Below are 20,219 nucleotides of genomic sequence, written 5' to 3'. Positions count from 1 at the left end.
AAAAAAAAAAAAAAAAAAAAAAAATCAAATGCAAAAACATACAGATTTTTAGCATTTATTTTGTTGTAATGATTGAGGCATTGGTAGACTTCCACATTTGCTTTTAAATTTGTGAATGTATCAAATTATTGTGTTCAACTGATACCTTTATATATAGCGGCGTTTCATTTTAATAGTGGAAAACACAGATTTGGGGGGTTTTAAATAAGAGAATTCGGGATTTTCAAACAGAGAAAACCAGGATTCCTAGTGATATCTTTTATTGGACCCAATGCACAGCTGGGTTAATGTTAGACAACTTTTCAAATGCAAGGCATTATTCATCAGAGCTGAGAGAAGAAACAGACACAGCGAGGATTAAAACAGTATGTAGGGCTGTGACATAGGTGGACAGAGAGATTTCCAGGGGTAGCAGAGAAACAACACAAGAAAAGAAGCTTGATTAATGGGAAATCAAGACCTTTCCAAAGGAAAAGACGGTTGCTGTCACCTGTAGTATGAAAGAATAATGTCAGGAATCAGGTAGATGGTACTAGATTCATTCACCTGCAAATCTACCAATGTCATATGTGCCAGCACCTGCTGATAGTGCCCATCTGCTGTCTGTCTTCATAATAATTCTTAGATTCTTAAAAATGAAACCTGCTGCTTTGTTGACATGTTTCTGCCCCATCACATGAGAAAAGAGACATGTTATCATACATTTGCTCATAAGTGCTGAGCTGCTATAATTGATTTTATTTTGCAACTGTGGAAAAAAAACCACTGAAGAATGTTTTCAGGATATTAATAAAATAATTATATGAATTTTGCAAATTGATTTTTAAATGGTCCTGTTTGGGCCTCCCCTACCTTTTTGTTACCCTTTTAACTATACTGGGCATTTGACTATATTTTACCCATTACCTAGTAAGCTTATAATATAAATACTTTCAATCTCTTCCTACCTGCCCTTTCTTTTTTATGTAGGATGTGAATGAAGACCCAGGAGAGGATGTTGCACTTCTTTCGGTCAGTTTTGAGGATGCAGAAGCAACTCAGGTTTTTCCCAAGCTGTATCTGTCCCCACGTATTGAACAGTAAGTACAATAACTCTTGCTGGTTATTCCCGTTTTTCTCATAACTTCTGGCTTGCATTCTGATTGTTTATATAGAAAGTCTTGGATAGGCCATAAAACCATTTTGGCTTTTAATTGACAAAAGCCACAACAGTGATTACTGTAAGTGGCTTCGATGGGGGGAAACAATTTAGCTGTTTTTTGCCAATCTCAAGTGTATGTGCCTACCACTAATAGAGCTGGGACATTATTGGCTGTACTTTAAGATTTTTGGAGCCTGGTGATCCCTGAAAACCAAGCTACATTTTCCTGGAATGGCACATACTGGAAGAAGCATCAGGTTCAGATTAGTGGGCTGATTTCCCTCATGCTGTGGGTTTTTTCTTTAAAGTTTGTGCATAGGTATGTGTATTAGGTTTGTAACATATCTATATATGATTGATAAGTATTACCTGAAATGAGACTGGTAATTAGCAACAGAAAGGGACAGTTATGCACATGTGGATTAAAATTTGAGGAAAACTGAAAGGCTGTATTTGTTAAACTCTGGTCAGGAATTTGTAGTCTTAGTAAGATACATTTTTCCAGGAGCTTGTCAGAATATTTCATTTTAAGGTTGTTGGACAACACGGCTGGCAAACAGACTTGCTAATAAACTAATTTTTACTCCTAAAATGGAAGTGTCAGGGTAGAAAATCCTTTTGCATCCATTAGATTTCTCTTCCATTTTTGGGAGTAAGAATGTCCCAATGTTTTCCCTCCCATACTGTGCTACAGTCTTTAAATGTCTGTTTCCAAGGGTTTACAGAACTGTTCCAGGCCTACAAGTGACTTTCACGTAAAGTCAAGGATTTCTGTGGATGATATCTTCTTTTATTGGACCAACTGCATAATTGGGAGGGACACAGGCAAGCTTTCAGGTACCTAGGAAGGGAACTGTGGTACCAAAAGCTTGTCTCTGACCCTAACAACTATACATTTGTTTCAGTAAAAGATAACACCCCCAAAAATCCTTGCCTATCACATTTTTCCTGGATCATCATGGCTACAGCATCACCCTGACACTACCTTTCACACGGACATGATTTGGAAGATGCCATTCTTTATATTATATGTGACAGATGAAAATTTCCCAGAGAAAAATTCCAGAGCTTTTACCAAGAAAAATGCTTCAAAGATGCGTATAATGCTCTTAAAAAGGATGAAAAGGCTTTTTTATGTGAAAGAGAGAAAACTGGTGGTGAGGATGATAATTTAAAATATGTTCAAAGGACAGTTAAGAATTCACCTTCTTTTCTGTTTTGTGCATTTTAGTTTATTGCTCCAGAGAGGTAACTATTTTAGACTTCACAGGTAATCAGAGGTCAATTTAAGCTAACATTGATTCACTGATGCTTTTGTTTTTTTTCCGGTCAATAATGCAATGACATTCTTTTCACCTGCTGAAAACACTTTTAGGTAGAGTAGAAGAGATGGAAAACTACTGACTAACACAGTTTTAGAATAACTTAGGAGTACTGTATAGTGTTTGAAAGAGGGCATGGCATCTTGATATTTTAACCAGAAGGTCATTGATCTGGATACGTTTGTTGACTGGATGAAAAGCCCAGATCTGATTTAGATAAAGACATAAAGTTCCCAGGTTATGTGAACAGGTATATATTGCTGCTTTTGACTCTCCTAATCTTTTTTGCAACTAACATTAACTTGACAGACATTTTTGTTCTATCATTAAACATTATTTAAGGCTGCATTGATGTCATTAGTGCCTCATTTTAAATGCAACTTGTACTCTGACAGGTTTTGTGATGTGAAAAGTTCAACTTAGGTACATGATTACAGTAACTAGTTACGTTCAATAAGAATACTGAATAAGATTTAAGGAGATGATTTTCTACATTACTTTTAAAAATAAATGATGAATTAACCTGATTTTATCTGGAATCAGTGCAACCTGATTTCATTTAATTAAATTGACACTACCAAATCTTAAGTGACATAACTTCTCTTGTTCTTGCTTATCTTTCGGTAAATTGTTGTACTTGTTTTAGTGCTTCACAAGCATATTAGAAGGCTTAATTAATAGAGTGAAGATTTTTTTATTCTCTCAGATGGGAGTTTCACGTTAGTAATAATAGTAGTGTTAGTACTTTTCAGACCAGATTAATGCAGATAGTAGTCACTCATTAGTAGTTAATGATTTCATTATTATGATCTCAAGTATAACTGATATTATTGGCCTGCCACCAATAGCCTCTCTGGAGTGTGTAGGGAAAAATAGTGCATAAAATCAGTTAGGGATGTGGAGAAACATCCATGTGTCATGCTACTGACAGCATGGTCCTTTCTGTTGCACTTCTCCTAAGTTTTACTGCTGTTAGGAGAAGTGAACTCCTTAGCATGTCAGTAGTTTGGGGAGGATAGTAGCACTTGGCTAAATATATGACTAAAAGATGTAGCAGCACATCAAAGCTCAGAGCTGGGCTTAAGGTACTGTTGGTGATTACGTATCTAGATATACTTTTATGATCCAAGCATACATAAGCAGTCTTACAAGTTAGAATCTATGCAACTTAAGATCCTAAGAATTTCTATTAAGTGGCCAGCCTGTTAGAGATCTTACCTAAATTTGGAGACTAAGTGCTAAGAGGTGTTGGATCTTCATCACATCTGCAGATGGGAACCTCCTTAAAGGATACCAGAGAAGTACATCTCAGAGCACTGAGTCCCTTTTTATCCCCCTACTCAAACAAAGACTAACAACATTACTTGGTAGAAGTTTCAATTGATATGGTCAGGAAGGAGACGCTCTTGAGTCAGCCTGTTGGTCAAGGTAAAACTTGCTGTGCTGAATTCTCAGTCAAGATTTGATGTTCTACAGCAGGGTAGTCTTTTCAAGAAGTTTCTCTCACCTATGACTCGATTCCTTTTACCCTACTTCCCTTTGTTTCACTTATGCTAACTTGGTACAATGTAAACTTAACACAGCTAAAAGTCTACTAAAGTTATTTGAATGCAAGCTGAAAGGATTCTCTCTTAACACAAAGATCTACAGTCATCCAAGCCCCCAGCTGGAAAAGGTTGCTAACTGCTGATATAATACATTTAATTTATTATACACCTTTGGCCTTCTCTTCTGTCTTAAAAAAAATGTTTTATTTTCCCCAAATGTGGCATTTCCCCTGCAATAAGATGAGGTTGGTCAGCATTCCATTCTAGCTCATCAACAAACTTATGGTCAGATATTGTGTAACTCTGAAGGGTTTTAAACTGTTCAGTAGACCACTTGAAAGCAAAACTTAATTAATTTTCTTCAGCCCTGGGGTTGGGGGCCTGGGGTTACAGTCTTTTTCCTCCTTCCCAAGCTATATATTGCATGGGGGGTAATGAAAAGGAGCAAGGGACTAACTAGTACCATCCTATAACTAACAGTAGCAGGGGGAAGGAGGGTGTTTATCTCCTGGGCTCTTTCTCCTCCATTTTCCTTTCTGTAAGAGTGCTTCTTGAGAGGAGGGAAGGATTAAGAGCTCTTTCTGCCTCCTGCAGCAGCCTGACTAGCTGTGTTTTTGCACAAGGCAGGCTATTAGGGGAAAGCAGGCAATCGGCAAGGAACTCCTGAGATGTTACTAAAATGTGCTCCCTTGAGCAAATCAGCTTTGTTTTAGAAATTGTATGTCTTGAGTCCATGTCCTTTTGCAATTTAGTACACAATGGAGGCATACCAAATTTGTAGCTGTGCAACTAGCAAATACTTAGTGATGCAGGACAGTGTTTTCAAAGCAACATATTTATTAATTGATAGGAATACAGTGTTCAGTAGCGTTGGGTTAAAATAGAAAAGAAAAGCCTAAGCATATTACCTCTCTTCCTTAACCTTTAACCTTCCTCTTGCTTGATTAGTAAGGGGGGCAGTTTGTCTGTCCAGTAGTTTTCAATCAGATAAACCCTCTTCTGCTGAAAAGCAAGGTTTTTTTTTAATATAAGCGCAACAATAATGGTGAGGGGCTGGAGTACATGACTTATAAGGAGAGACTGAGGGAATTGAGCTTATTTAGTCTGGAGAAGAGAGGATTGAGGGGGGATTTAAAGCAGCCTTCAACTACCCTACCTGAAGGTTGGTCTAAAGAGGATGGAGCTAGACTGTTCTCAACGTTGGCAGATGACAGAAGAAGGAGCAATGGTCTCAAGTTGCAGCAAGGGAAGTGTAGGTTAGATATAAGGAAAAACTTTCTCACTAGGAGGGTAATAAAACACTAGAACAGGTTACCCAAAGAGGTTGTAGGATCTCCATCTTTGGAGGTTTTTAAGACCTGGGTAACAAAGCCTTGGCTGGGATGATCTACTTGGGGTTGGTCCTGCTTTGAGCAGGGGGTTGGACTAGAAGACCTCCTGAGGTCCCTTCCAACCCTAATTTCTCTGATTCTGTCCAAGCTGTTAGGCCCTTTGTTTCTAGTCCCAGTTTTCATTCTTTTTGCTCCTCATCCCAGGATTCCGATAAGGGAGGAGTTGTTGACAAGTATTTCCCCTTCTAAATACCAGAGAGTCTCTTGGGCCAGCTGTCATTAAAAGTTAATCATCTGTCTGGGCATTAGTTTCCATTGTATCTCTAAGCTACCTTGGAGATGCACCCATTTTTCAATCGTGCATTCAAACAAGACATGTCCATCTCATTCTCATGCCAGTATGTACTTTACTTATTTCCCTCATCTCAGCTAGTGTCTTTGGAAAGAAGCTAACCCATTGAGACCAAGTATATAGCAATGAAAGAAGTGAGTGAATAAATTGGCTCACACCTAATTTTAATTTGAAAATATTATAGAAATCTCCCAAATTCTCCACACCTAGATTTTAAGGCAAAGAGATATACAAAATGATGCTTTTTTAATTTTATAAAGTATTTTGTTTTTCTTTTAAAGAAACAACATGCTGACTTTCTGGTAGAGTGATATGCAGGTATTATTAGCACACATTTGAAATGTCCTACATAACTTGTTCACTTGAGTAATGTGGCCACTTCAAACTTGTGCCAATAAAACCTGAAGTTCCACAACACACACCTTGATGCATTTTCTGTGTGTCTACTTTAATTGTGCTTCAGTCAGAAAATATTTATTTAGTCTGTTCTGTCTAGTTAATTTGTAAAATATCCATTGTCTTGTTATGTAGGCATCTGTATTTCATAATATATAACTAACTATTACCAGATCCAGTTTGTTAGCAATAAGTTACTCTATCAAACTAATGCACATTGAGCATAATTTTCAATAGCTTCTTGTATTTCATGGTATAGGTCACTCCTCTTTGCAGAATGCTTAGGTCCTTTTATTTAGGGTACAGCAGTTTTCTTCATTCAAATGCCATTTATCTTGTGATTGACAGCTATCATGTGCAGGTTTAAAATGTTTGTTGGATTGAGCTGTTTTGCAGGAGAAACTGCATTGCTTTTTTTGTCTTCTCCTTCCCTACTTCACCAAAATGGAGCTCAGACAGAGTCTAGTCATCTAACTTTCCAGTGTTTGAGATCCAAAACTTTTCAGCTACAGTATTTACTACCTTGTTGTGGTAGGAGGAGGGTTGTTTGTTTTTAGCAAAAGGCCTTAGGAAGCCTTGAGGATTATCTTGATGACTTGAGGCCATGACATGTTAAAGATTTTTGTGTGTTGCTACAAAAGTTCCTGCCTGCTGCTAAAGATTGTAACTGAATATAGCAAAACTGTATAAGCCAACTGTCAAAGCAAAGCAGTTTTTATACAGTAGGTTTTGAGGTGAGGTAAGCAATAAGAGTTTTGGAAAACATTGAGAGAGGAATTTTCAACATTTCAGCAAACAGAAAAATATTGTAAAATACTGATTTCCAGTAAAATCACAATAGAATTTCATTAATGCTATCAAAACTGCCAACTTGGTTAATGCAGCCAACTTTCCCAAGAGGTTTTGTCACTGTTGGGCTCTGTCATGTAGTTATGTATTTCCAAACTGTATAAAATGTATGTTACTTGCAGATCGTATCAGCAACTATGGAGAGCCATAGAAATGTACCATATAAATATATTGCTTTTCTTTGCACAGTTATTAAGATGCATATTTGGGCTATTTATAAGTGCACGGTAAGCATAATAATAATCCTTTCTGCTTATGTTACTCTTCATTATAAGCTCTCAAACGCATATACAAAACTAGAAACATATCCTCAATTCTCATTTTACAGGTAGGAAACTAGGCACCAGGGTAAGATTCAGAAAGGGACCTGAGCATGGTGATGCTGAGTGTTTTTGTATCTAAAAGCTAGAGCCAGCTGGAATTTTTAGGAGTCTAAAATAGCACATAGTCATATTGTTCAACAGCCCAAATTCTGCTAAGGTGTTTAAATTACCTTTGTTCCTCACCTTGGCCTAAAATATCCTCTCTGACTAGACTTCATCTGTTGCATGTGACTCAGAGTCTAGTGGTTAAGGCAGTTGTCCTAGAACTGGGAGACTTAGGCAACCTTACCCTGAGGGAGACTGAACCTGCCTCTTATACTTCCAAAGGTAGGCCTAACCACCAGGGTGTGGACTGGGCAGAACTAACAGCATGCTTGTATTCCTCCTGTTGAACCTGAGCCCGCTGGTAGAAGAGTCATGGTTCTGGAAGATCAAGCAAGAAGGAGAATGTTTCCATAAAATGCTGTTTGAGTACTCAGCTGTGGCGGGGAGGGAGAGTGCTGGGAACTTGCTCCTGCTATCTAGATTATTTCCGTCATTTAACAAATGACTGCCTAATGTAATATAAATAAACAGTCAAGGGAGCAAGCAGGCAAGAAATCAATTCTTTTGCCCTGTGAGGATGGCACTCAAATGAGAGGGGAGAGTCCTGGATTCTGGTGCATGTTCCCAATGCTATGTATCCATTTTATCTCATGACTATTTCATGCAAAATGCATAAATGATTTTGGCAGTTTTGAAAATAAGAAATGCCATATTTATGCATGTACCACACACATCTTTTCACCAAAAATTAGGCATCCAAAACTGCAGTTTGTATTTTAAACAAGTGTGCTAATTTCTACACTGAAATGGATGCATACTTTATTTTGAAAAACTTTTTCTTTTGGAATTTCATTTCAGAATTTCACATTTTTATTTCTTTAAAACTTTACATTATCTTACGTCAGGCCTGCAGTTTAATTAAAATAATCTGACACTTTTTCAAACTTCTGCTTACACCAAAAATGCTATCACTTAGGAAGGGTGTCTTAATTGGTACTAGGTAGTAGCTACCTTAAATTAATTTATAATTAAAGAAAATATTTCACCTACTGCATTAAGTCTAGATAATATGGTGATTAGTAGGGCTGTGCGAAGCTTCGGTCACTGATTCGATTCAGTGGAGATTTGGCCCAATTCAGTGGTTGAATCTCTGAATCCAAATTGAATTGGGAGACCCTTTAATCTCTCCAAATTGAATCAGAACCCTCTGAATCAATTTGGAAAGATTCGATGATTCAGACATAGAGGCAGGTTTAAATGTTTTTTGTACATACCTCAAGATACCAAGTGGCTTGTGAATGCTGAGATGGTGGGGCAGATGGAGTGTCCCATAGGAGCACAGGGGGGTCCCCAGCGCACTTGGCAGCAGACCCAGAAGTGGACCAGAAGTACTTCCGGTCCACTTCTGGGTCTGCCAGGGAGTGTGCTAGGGGCGCCCCTTGCACCCTCCCGGCTTGGCGACTGGTGCCTCCTGGGTCTGGGGGGGACACCTGGGGTCCCCCTGTGGCCGATCCCCAAGCTGTGGGGGTGCGGCAGGGCCCAGCAGCGAACCCAGAAGTGGACCAAAATTACTTCCAGTCCACTTTCGGGTTTGCCGCCAAGCATGCGGTGGACAGCCCCCACGCTCCTGTGGGACACTCCATCCGCCCCATCATTGCAGCATTTATAAGCTACGCCTGGTACCTCGAGGTACATAGAAAAAACATTTAAAACTGTGTCTATGTCTGTCTGCCCCGAGGCGCACATGCAGTTGCCACCAGCATGGAGCTGATGCCAGAGCTGTAGAGCTTGGTGCAGCTGTTTGCAGCCTGCCTGCTGCAGCTGCCCAGAGCCCAGGCTGGCTACAAACAGCTGCGCCGGGCTCATGACCTCCATCCCAGGGGCAGGGGAGAGACCAGGGCTGCGCTGTCTTGGGCCCCTCCCCCACCGCCTGCTCAGAGGTGCATCTGCACATGGCCAATGCAGAGCTGATGCCGTAGCCCGGCACAGCTGTTTGGAGCTTCCTGGCTGCAGCTGGCCCCAGCTCTGGAGAAGTGCTGCCAGACAGGATCCTGGGCTGCTCCCAGCAGGCAGCTGGGATGCTGCAAACCCTGCTGGGAGTAGCCCGGGCTCCGTCGCTGGCAGCAGCTACCCGGAGCTGGGAATGGCTGTGGCATGCCAAGCAAAAGAGCCTCACGTGCCATGCTCGGCACATGTGCCAGGGGTTGCCAAGCCCTGGGCTAGCCATTCTTTACACATACATCTTTCTTTCCCTTTAAACGATTCTTCTGGAGCTGTATGGAAGGCTGTTAGGGCTCTACTATTTGAGGGCAGGTCTGTTATACCTCTGTGGTGGTCTTGAGACTGCCACCGAACTACACATCCCTCCTATTCACTCCCTCTTCTTATACCCATGTGCTGAAAAATGTCACGTCATCACCCTTAAAGTACTGCTGGGCTTACCATGTCACTCTCAGATGCATGCTGAAGACAGAGGTCCTGAAAGTGTCCCTGGTCGTGCACCAAAAAGTCACCCCACAACATTTTTCAACAAGTAGCACATGAGGAGCAGGAGTGAATGGGTGGGGCTTGTTTCTCAGCCACAGTATTGGGATTACCCCAGAGGTGTTAAATTATGGTCATACCTGAGATGCTTAGTGTGCTGTTAGTTATATAGTACCTGCTCTGTTTGTCAATAGATAGTATATGGTACAGTCTCAAGGTCTGTATGCAGTTACTCTCTTTTTTTCTAAATGAAAGGTTGTAAAAATTTCTAAGGCAAAGTTTAAAATAGAAAACCTGTCACACTTTTGAGGTTTTAGTACAATCTCTAACTCAGTAGAATATAAAGCAAAAGAAGTAACTATAGTTGAACATCTAATTTCTATAGCAGTACATCAGGGCTGCTTTTCTTCCCCACACATTTTATAAAATATCTGTTGTTTTGTAATTAGTTTTAATTTATTTTTTCCTCATGCGCAGTCCTTGTGAAAAGAAAATTAAAATGATTTGATGGACCTTGTTTAAACATTCAAATAATAGGATGCAGTAGTGAAAATAGCATTATTTAGCTAATGCTTGTGTTCCCTGAATTTGCAGAAATAATCCTATCATAAATTGTTGACATGGAGGGCTTTTCTTTGATAAATACACAGACATGAGTATGCTAAGAAACCCAGCTGTCAGTAGAAGTTGTTTTCCTTTAATGGAGCAGGCTCCATGCTTTAGCCTTTAGGGGCTGAAATGTTCATTTTACTAGTCTGGGAGCAGAGCCAGCAGGGTTCTTCGTGACTGAGGATGGAATTTTAAGTTCAGCAAGTTTTCAGTGCTTAACTTTATTTTCCCCTTCCCATTTAAAAAGAATGAGAACGTGGCCTCAGCATTTAGGCTTCTAACATCTCCATGTGTCTTTCACTGAGAAAACCTTGGGAAGAAAAATCAATCATAGTTGTATATTTGCTATAGAATATTTAGTTGCTATGTATATGTAAACAACCTCTGAGCAATTGGTAATATTTAGATGTTTTCATTTTGATTTCTTTGTAAAAGTGTGCTGGGCAAGGATTAAACAAATGGATCTGTCTGGTTCTTAATGGGCAGGTAATCGCATCACTTCTGCTTTTCATTCCTGGACAATCTGTGCAGATGTGGGGAACAGTAGAATGTCACTGTTCAATCCTTTCCAGGCTTGCTCCTCCCCAAAACCCAGTTTAGTCCTGTCCTTGTGTGTGAAGTCCAGCCATCTAATCAGTGGCAGGCCTCTAGACTGGGCTGACCTTGCTTATGTTTGCATTAGTTTCTTTGGTGTTCTGTCATCTGTATGTCTTACTGCAATATTCCAGCCACCATAATCTTTTTCAGTTATATCTAATCCTGTACTTTGATTTCATATCTTACTCTTTTTAACTTTTTCATTTTTCTTAAAATCATTCCACTTTAAAACTGCCATCTTTTGGTGCCTTCCTTGGCAGTCTCAGCAGAGGGACAAGGACTGAATGGGTCAAGGAGATTGACTTGTCCACAGTAGTTGATCTCTCCATGTCAGGAGTGAGACACATTGATGAGAGGTGATACAAATAAAGCTTGCCTTGACACAAATTTTGTTGTAAGAGTTCTGTGAAGGATTTTGATCTGGGAATGGGAATCCACCACTCTTCCTCAAATGGTAAGTTTGCTAAAAGCAGTACTGTGCAGATACTTATGCAGAATTTTTCCTGCCACAGCTTCTGGAACCCAAGCTAGCTGTGATTTTATTGTACATATTTCCCCATAAATTTTTATCTGATGTTTGAGTTCTTTGCACAGTTCTAGTTGGAGTGTACTGGAAGTGAGTAAAATGCAACGTACTGGAAGTGTAAAAAACAGTGCTTACTGAAAGTGCAGTCACCCAAGGACATACATTTATAGGATTGTTTTACTGTCCTGGAATGTACAGATGTATTGAGTTGCTACTTAATCTGTGACAGCTGTTGTGACGAATGAACCAGAACTGGATAATCAGTGAAAAGGGTCTAATCTCCTCAAGGTTGATGCATGGAGCTTCCAGTGCTTACTAACAGGGAAGCAGTGTGGTTTATATGATTAGAAAAGGAAAGTAGAAGTTAGGTCTCCTTGATTCTGACGCCAGCTTTGTCATTGACTTACTATGTGTATTTCTTAGTTAATTACTCTGTACAATAGGTAGAACAACAGCACTGTTGTGAAGATTAATGTTTGCACAGTGAAGTGTTGAGAGAGCCTCAGAAAAAGACACCATAAAATGTAATGCATTAGCATAAATATCAGTGATGGATATACTTCAGAAGAGGATAAACTGTGTCTTTAGAGTTCAAATTCATAATCTTAGGAAGGTAAATGTGTGGGCAAAATATGTGTACTGCAATGATCAAAAGTTTATAACCAATAATTTTTAGCTTAGTCATTATATTTGTAAAGTGCCTTTATTTATGGTGGTAAGTACTGTACAAATTTGTCTTTCTCAGGCTTTTGTTCATCATCAGTCACCATCATAATTGCTTTTTGATCATAGTATTTGATTGGAGATCCCTCCACCTAATCCCCTTTGTCTTTTTCCACTGAAGTTAATAGGTGCAGTTAATAGTTAGTAGGTGCAGAATTGCAGATAAAATAAGATTGTTGTCAGACTTAAAATCATTTTGAATGCTTTGGATATTACTGAGAAAATGGGTAAGCCTATGTTTTGACTAGGTGCTGAGTCAGAATAGAATTAGGTAAGTGATAAATAATTATGTGGCAGCAATAAGGTATGTAAAGAAATCCCTGCATTTAACAGTAAATTGTAATGGTAACAAACTGACGTTGTGCACTTACTCTAAAACTATGTAAGAAAAATATGCTGGGTAATCAAAACGTGTTGATACCTTGCATTAATGCACTTTGTCTACATCAGTTTCAGGTCAATATGACTGCTTTTTTCATTTTTGGTTTTAATACAACTTGAGAGCACGTACTAATATAGTTTGTACACAGCACCTGTTCAAAAGCCAAGAGCACAAATCCTTCCTTACTGTTTTACAAGACCTATTCTTTGGTGTTTTTGGTAACAGGGTTATTCCAGTTGGCTCTTAACTGCATCATAAATTCCTTGAAGACAGAGATGGAAAGGATGTACTAGAGACCAGGGTTGTCCAGCTACAGTCTATATGTTGCAGGGGCGACTCCTCAAGGACCCCCACCACTACATGGGCTGTACTGGCAGCACATGCCCCTCCCACATCTGCTGGCAGTCCCCTGCTTCATGGACTGTGCCAGTGGTATGCGCCCCCCTGCCACATAGGCTGTGCTGGTAGCACATGGCCCCCATTCTCTGCCGCACAGGCTGCACGCAGACCTCCAGTCCCTTCCCTCTGCATGATATGGGAAAGGCAGCTGCCAGGGCCTGTGGGCCACATGTTAACCACTTGCGGACTGAATGTGGCCCATGATGAGCCACCAGGCAAACAGCCCTGTATTAGAACTTTCAGCTCAGTTCCTAGTAACTACCGAGGATTGTTTCCAATAGTGGGGTTACTGTTATATGAACCAGGGTAGTTTTAAATGGATCTCACAATATAGTTTCCACTACTTTGATGTAGAGACCTTTTTTGTAACCACTATATCTTAGTTTCAGAATATTTTTGTGCCTAAAGAAAGAAGTATATAAACAAAGATATATATACAAAGAAGTTTGAAGTACCTGTAGACTATACTGGATAGTGAGTGACCAAAGTCTACAACCTCTGCTGGTGAGGGTGAATTAGAGGAACAGTTCAGCAAAAACTCTAAATATGGAGCCTGATAGAAGAATCAAGTTATAATAAAACAAGGTTTTGAACAGATATGTAAACGGATGGAGAATATTCTTTCTCTGGATTCAAGAAGTTTCTATTTAATTTCATTCATTTTAACAGGGAAGTAGTAAGAGCATGTACTGCAGAGTAACTGACACGTGGTGAGTTCACAGCCATCATGATACCTTACATGTGCAGTCATACCTCCAGAATGTCAATCTAATGCATTAAGTTCTTGCAAGGGGTTGTAAAAATCAGGAGGTTATATAAATTGCTTAAAAATAAAATGTATGTGCAGTTAGGTGGATTTAATTTAAATCAAATCTATTTAAATCATGGTTTAAATCATGATTTAAATCACTGGTCAGGAAGCCTTGATTTAATTATTGTTTTCTGCAAAAATTGTATTCTTGTTGTTTGATATAACCTTAATCTATATTATTCACAACTCGAAGATAGATGTAGGTTTCATTTTTAGAAGGTACACACCCTAGATTTTAAAGCAGTAATTTATATTTTGATATTTTTTCAGATTAACTTTGTAGCTACATCAGAAAATTTAATTGTGATTTGGTTATTTTATTTACCAAAGCTAACTGCAGCAGATACTTGTAGAGTCATTGGGAGAGAAACTGTCTTCTCTAGATTAATCATAGATATTTGGGGGATATTTTTGCCACGCTGTATTAGGACATCAAATGAGTGCTGCAGTCATATGTTATTAGGTTGGGGTTTTCTTCACTTCTAAATTTCTTTTCATCTTTGATTTTTTTCTTTCTTTTGTGGCTTGACAAGCCTGCTGCCATGATAATGTTTCCCTTCTACCACACTGTTCCCTCCCTAGATCTCAAATCAGTGGAGAGGCTATACTTAGAAACTTATCCCTAAAGACTTCTGAAATAGTATCCTTAAAATGTTTCTCTTTTGTTTCTACTGCCCCTCCCTCCTTGCATTTATCTCCAGACTCCTCTTCCTTGCCCAGTTCTACTCCTCCCCCAACAATCCTCTCTTCATTTAACTTCTTGAAATTTTGCAGTTTTAGAGAGAGGTAAGGGCTTGACTGTGTGTACACAAACTTGCAGAGACACAATAGGGCTGATGGGTAGGTAATTGGGTCTGTTCCCTCGCATCTCCGTATTCTGCTATTAACAAGGATGTTATCTTTGGAGACACACATTCACAGTTTGAGAACTGAAACTAAGCATTACAGAAATGCTTAATGGGATCTTCTAGACTGAGCACCAAGTCCCATTGGGTAGAGTGGTTTTCCTTAATCTTTATTAATTTATAGGGGAACCTCTGGTAACCCCAAAAGATTGAGCCCCTAATACAGTCCATGGCCTGTGACCTATTTATAAAAGTTTTCTAAGAAGGTTACATGAATATATTGTCTAAAATAGTAAATCATTCAAAGTTATAATCCTTATTCCATGATGATATCTTTCAGCTCTAACATATCTTAAATTAAAACTATCTTCATATAGGTTTATTTTTTTAAAAAAGCATCTTTAAAATATGATTAAATTTTTAAAAATCTGATTCAAATAAAAAAAATCCATTTTTAAAAAAATTGTTGATTTTTATCTTCTCTCTGTGCAGTACTGTGTTGCTTAGAGAACCTTAAAGTTTGAGGTGTCTGTATAAAATGTCATACATTAGTTACAAAAGAAAACAGAATAAAGTGATTTAAGATGATTAATTATCCCTTCATAATTCTGTTTTGGAGTGTTCTGCCTAAACTGGAATAGTTTACACAACTTTTTTGTTTGGTCTAAATACAGGTCTTTCCACATAAATATTGAATTAATTCAGTCACATTCACATTTCTTTCAGTATGGTTTAATAAAAATGTAATTTATTAGTTTATTTTCATTTTATTTATAGAGGGTATATGATGTGTATGTATACTATATTTATTGTAATTCTAGTTTGTACATAATCATTTCTGACTTTTTAAAACTAAGTTTCTTTAAGACAGCCATCCTTCCTGATTTTCACTCCTGCATCTTAGTTCCTTAGGACAACTCCCTCTGACCTTAATGGGCACCTATACACGTGACGGAGCTCTGCTCCAACACATGCTAAGTAGAATAGAGTCTACTGCAAGTCTGCTGGAGTGTGCTAGTTAGCTCCAGCAGCCTGTCTGCGTTTCAGACTAAGAGACTTTGAAAATCCCACCTTAAAGGGACACAGACTTGAAAAGCTGGAGCAGCAAAGAGCAAACAGGAAGCTTTTTGACCAGCAACAGTCATAAGGGCCAGATCAGAATCCTTGTGGGAAGCGGTGCATAAAATCCACAGGGAGATTTTTCTTGGCTGCCCATCCCTTCTCCATTATCATTTTCCTCAGAAAGAAGAAAAAATCATTGGGTCTCTATACACATGCTTCAGGGTGTGGGGGGGGGGGCACTTTAATTGGAGCAGCCCTCAGAGCTTTAGTTAAAGCACCCTGTCATCATTTTGAAGCTCAGGGATGCTGAATACACATGATGCTGCGGGCGCTTTAATTAGAGCAGCTCTGAGAGCTGCTCTAATTAAAGCAGCCCCCCCTCCACCCTGGAGCACTTGTATAGACACCCAGTGTTGTTGGTTTTTTCCTTTCTGTGGAAAATGATAATGGAGAAGGGATGGGCAGCAAAGAAAAATCTCCTTGTGGATTTTAAGCACTGCTTCCCACATGGATTCCGATCCAACCCTTCTGACTGTTGTTGGTCAAAAAGCTTCCTGTTTGCTCTTTGCTGCTTCAGCTTTTCAACTCTGTGTCCTTCTAACGTGGGATTTTCATAATCTCTTAGTGTTGGCCCAAATCTGTTCCCTACGAAACTCCCATTGACTTCTTTAGAAGTAAAGTTACATCAGCAATGAGAACTTCAGTAACATCTCACCCCTTCCTCAAAATTGGTTCTGCAGTGCTTGCCTCACTAGTGTGGCCTTTACTTTGGCTGTCGAATTCATGTTCATAGTGTGCAGGCATTTCTGTATCCTTTTTCTTGGTACTTCAGTTCTTGGCATTTGGGGTATCTGCCTTCATCTTGCTTACATTGATGTCTTTTATTAACATCCTAACTTCTGAGTTAAGGAACCTCAGTGCCTTGTTTAAGACACCTTCATGATGCATCAAGGCATGCCCCAGATTCCATAACCTAGTAATTTTTCTTTTTGTCTCATGTATCATATCTTCCTTTCAGGTACGTTCTCAAAGAGAATCAAAGTCCCATCAGCAAGTGCAATTTATGGCATTACAGCAGAACTATATCTTCACAAAATAACATTTGTTGTTTTGTCCACCTAGGAGTTAATCCTGGATTTTACCAGGGTGTTATATTTGCTTTAGAAGTTACCTCCTGCACTGAGTATGGGGAGCCATGTGGTCCCAGTTTGAGGCAGCTCATTTACATTCAACCCCAGACTGCCTAAGTGGTCTGAAGCAGTGTCCTCTTTCTTGTTTTTCTAAACTCTGAGAAGGACCAGGGGTAGGATGAAACAGAAAAGTAAGTTGTGTTTGCTCAGCATCTAATGCTTTTTGGTTACTATCCCAGTATAAATTATATAGAAGAAGAGGAGGAAGACAAGCCATCTGAGGGGTCTATGCACTGTGATTAAATGTTACCCTAAGAACATTCATAATTAGGCACTTTTTATAAATAAAACATAAGAATAAGATTTCTGATTTCAAAAGTAGCATATGGAGAAAAATTAGATTGAAATTGGCTATCAGTTAGTTTAGGATTTGATTAATTTCAGTTTAGTGCATCATGTACATTTGCAAAACATTTCTAAAAAAAATTGGACTTGCTGGGAAATCACACTGAAGTAGCGATTAAAGCTTGCCTAACCCACACAAACTCTCTCTCTGCTGGAACTAAACGTCCCTCCTGCTGGAAGAAAAGTATGTCAAAATTACTGACTACAACAGATTTTAAAACTACCCCAAATGAGTCTCACTGAGATTTGCCAATTTATGGCCTTAAATGTAAGCTTATTACTGCAAGTAAAGAGTAACTGGGACATCGAGTTTTTTTTCTTCCTTATATTGAAACTTGAACCTTTGCCATATATCTTTTCTAACTAGGCACTAATTACTGACATAAAAACAATGGTTATAAATTGACTAATTAGAATTTGTCTTAACAGGGAATGTAATGAATATAGAAAGGGAAATTTATTCAAAACTTATGAAAAACAAGATTTCTAGTTAACTCCCTCTTTGACTCCCTCCTTTTGTTGCAGTGTGAACATTTCTTTTCTATTGTTGGTATAAATCCAAAACCAATACACAAGCCATTGATACCATCTTCCCTTACAAAATGTTCTTTACTGTTACTGATTTGGCATACTTAGGGCATGTGGCTTCTTTCCCAACTACAATGAAGAAGTATCATAGAGTAAGTCATTTTGTCCGCATAACTTCATTCTCCTGACAGGCTCCTCTCTTAGCAGAATTGCAGTCTGCCCATTACAGTGCATTGAATACAATTGTGACTTTCATTCTAATTCATTATTTATTGACAAAAATCTGGTTTAACACAGAGTTAAGGTTGTCCTGTGATGTTTCATGCCCTTCCAGAATGTCAAGTTCTAGGACATCTATAGCTCTAAAAACCAGGAAGTGAAGAGTTATCATATTTAAAACATCAGCTTCTGAAAATTAGGAAGTACAGTATTAAAGTACATACCAAATCACCTTACCTCTGCCTTGCCACAAAGCTGGCAGTATCCATTAGGATTTATTTATATGCACTCTGGCTGCATTCACTCCATCAGGGTAGAGCATGGCAGTGCTCTTATTGTAATAGGAAGAAACTGGGGGTAATGGGGAAGTCTGTGGTTTGGTCTAAGACTTCATTTCCTGTGTGTGATCAAAAGACAGAAGTGTTCATGAACCCTGTGGTATCCAGAATGCCTAATTTCAGTTCAGTTCTCAGGTTGGCTTCATATCAGTGCACAGGGATCTTCACTGCTGACAGTTTCCACTACAGGTTGTGGGACATGAGTGGTCTGTGAGTTAAATGAGTAGTTAATTATTATATATGATAAGACTGATTGGTTTGTAAAATGTATGAAGCATAAGACAAGTGTAAAATGTTTAAAATTTCTTTAGAGTAGGCTGAGCGTTGGAGTGTAGAACAAATGCAAATAGCTCCCATACTGTTCAGCTCAACTGAACGCAAGTTTTGCCATGCCAAAGAGGAGGGCTTAGATGAGGAGTCAGCAATATTTTTGGGCAGAGTGGCAAAAACACGCACAACCTTGACTTGTAAGATATTGGCGTGCCAGGGCCAGACAGCAGGGGAACTGCGAGGGGCCAGATCCTTATTGTGTCAGTGCAACCCTGGCCCGAGGTGCAAGTGCCAAGCAAAATGCCACATGCCACACTCTGGCATATGTGCTGAGGGTTGTCTATCCCTGAATCAGACTTTGTAGTATCCGTATGCCCTATTACTAGACTGGTGGGCCCCATCTGGAAAGGTAGAGTGTGAGCATAGTTACGCAGTGGTATTTCATGTATACTTGGGAGAAATTACATACGAGCCAACATAGAATGTCATAGTATTAATATTACCATCCTTGTCTGAACATGACATTTAATACATGCATTCAGAAGGTGTTTGTATTTTTCATTCATAGAGAAACAAATTTAGTTGGAAGATACTTGTGTCTTTAGTATAAGACTTCAATTCCAGTGGGCAAAATAATATTAGCACCAGAGTAACAAATAGTACATTACAGTGGAAAAATGTGTACAAATAGAGCAGGACAATTCTGCTTTCAGACATGTGCTGTTTAAGCCAATAAAAGTGCTGTTCTCTGTGTGATTTAGTGATGTCAAGCACTACTTGCTGGAGGCAACTGTGCCAGTGCAGTGCTTTTCTGACCTTAAATAGCCTATATACGCAGTAGTACAAACACACTGATAGAAAACAGAGGGCACATAAGGACACGAGGAGGCCAGGAAACCCATTGAGGCCCCTACCCTCCTTTGAATTACCCAGAGTATCCTGCAATATTTTCTCTTGGTGTTTGTCCAAGATATTCACAAAATAGTTTATACTAATTGTTCCCTTGTGCTGCTTTAGGTACAGTTTATTCCATATGTTAAATACTGCATGCAAGGAAATTCTGCCTAACTTTGCACATGATTGCTATTTCCTTTGTTGTGAAGCACCCTTTTGTTCTCAGATTAGTTAAAAGCTCCAGCAGCCTTGTAGCATTTATCCTTACCTGTCGACACAGAAGTTTGGATACCTTAGTGAGGTGCCCTATCACTCTATTTAATCCACTTTCCTGTATTCCAAGGAGTAATAATTTCTGTGACATTTTGAATAAGTAACTTCTTCAGGTCATGCTGTCTTTTTGGTTCACGTCTTGTGTGTTTTCTGGATTTTGGTCATTCCTATTTGATAGTTAGGTGGTCATAGTGGTCTGTATACTCTAGTCAAATGGTGATCACACTAACTAACTCCTTATGCAATGCAAGACTATTTTTCACCCAAATTTGTCCTTTAATTTTCTTCTAAATAGTGCAGTAAAGGTTTTTTTAGTTTTATTTACTGCTACTTCCTATTTAATCCTCTGCAGTGTATGATTATTAAGAATAATTTCCCTTTTTTGTGTTTTATTCTTTAATTTATTGTTTTAGGTGTC

The 20,219-nt window shown here is 38.9% G+C and overlaps 1 protein-coding gene across 2 annotated transcripts in view; it reads left to right on the top strand.

Annotated features, from left to right (window-relative positions):
- BRE (brain and reproductive organ-expressed (TNFRSF1A modulator)) overlaps nt 1–20,219 on the top strand; it is a 378,642-nt gene that overhangs the window by 225,852 nt on the left and 132,571 nt on the right. For both annotated transcript variants that reach the window (XM_019526837.1, XM_019526838.1), the window contains exon 7: nt 970–1,079. In XM_019526837.1, the coding sequence (XP_019382382.1) occupies nt 970–1,079 (110 nt within the window). The remainder of the gene's footprint in view (nt 1–969; nt 1,080–20,219) is intronic.

This window comes from Gavialis gangeticus, unplaced genomic scaffold, assembly GCF_001723915.1.
Source record: "Gavialis gangeticus isolate Ggan-Ray unplaced genomic scaffold, GavGan_comp1, whole genome shotgun sequence".
NCBI classification, from domain to species: domain Eukaryota; kingdom Metazoa; phylum Chordata; order Crocodylia; family Gavialidae; genus Gavialis; species Gavialis gangeticus.
The sequence above is the reverse complement of the archived record's forward strand: the minus strand, read 5'-3'. Positions and strand labels throughout refer to the sequence as shown.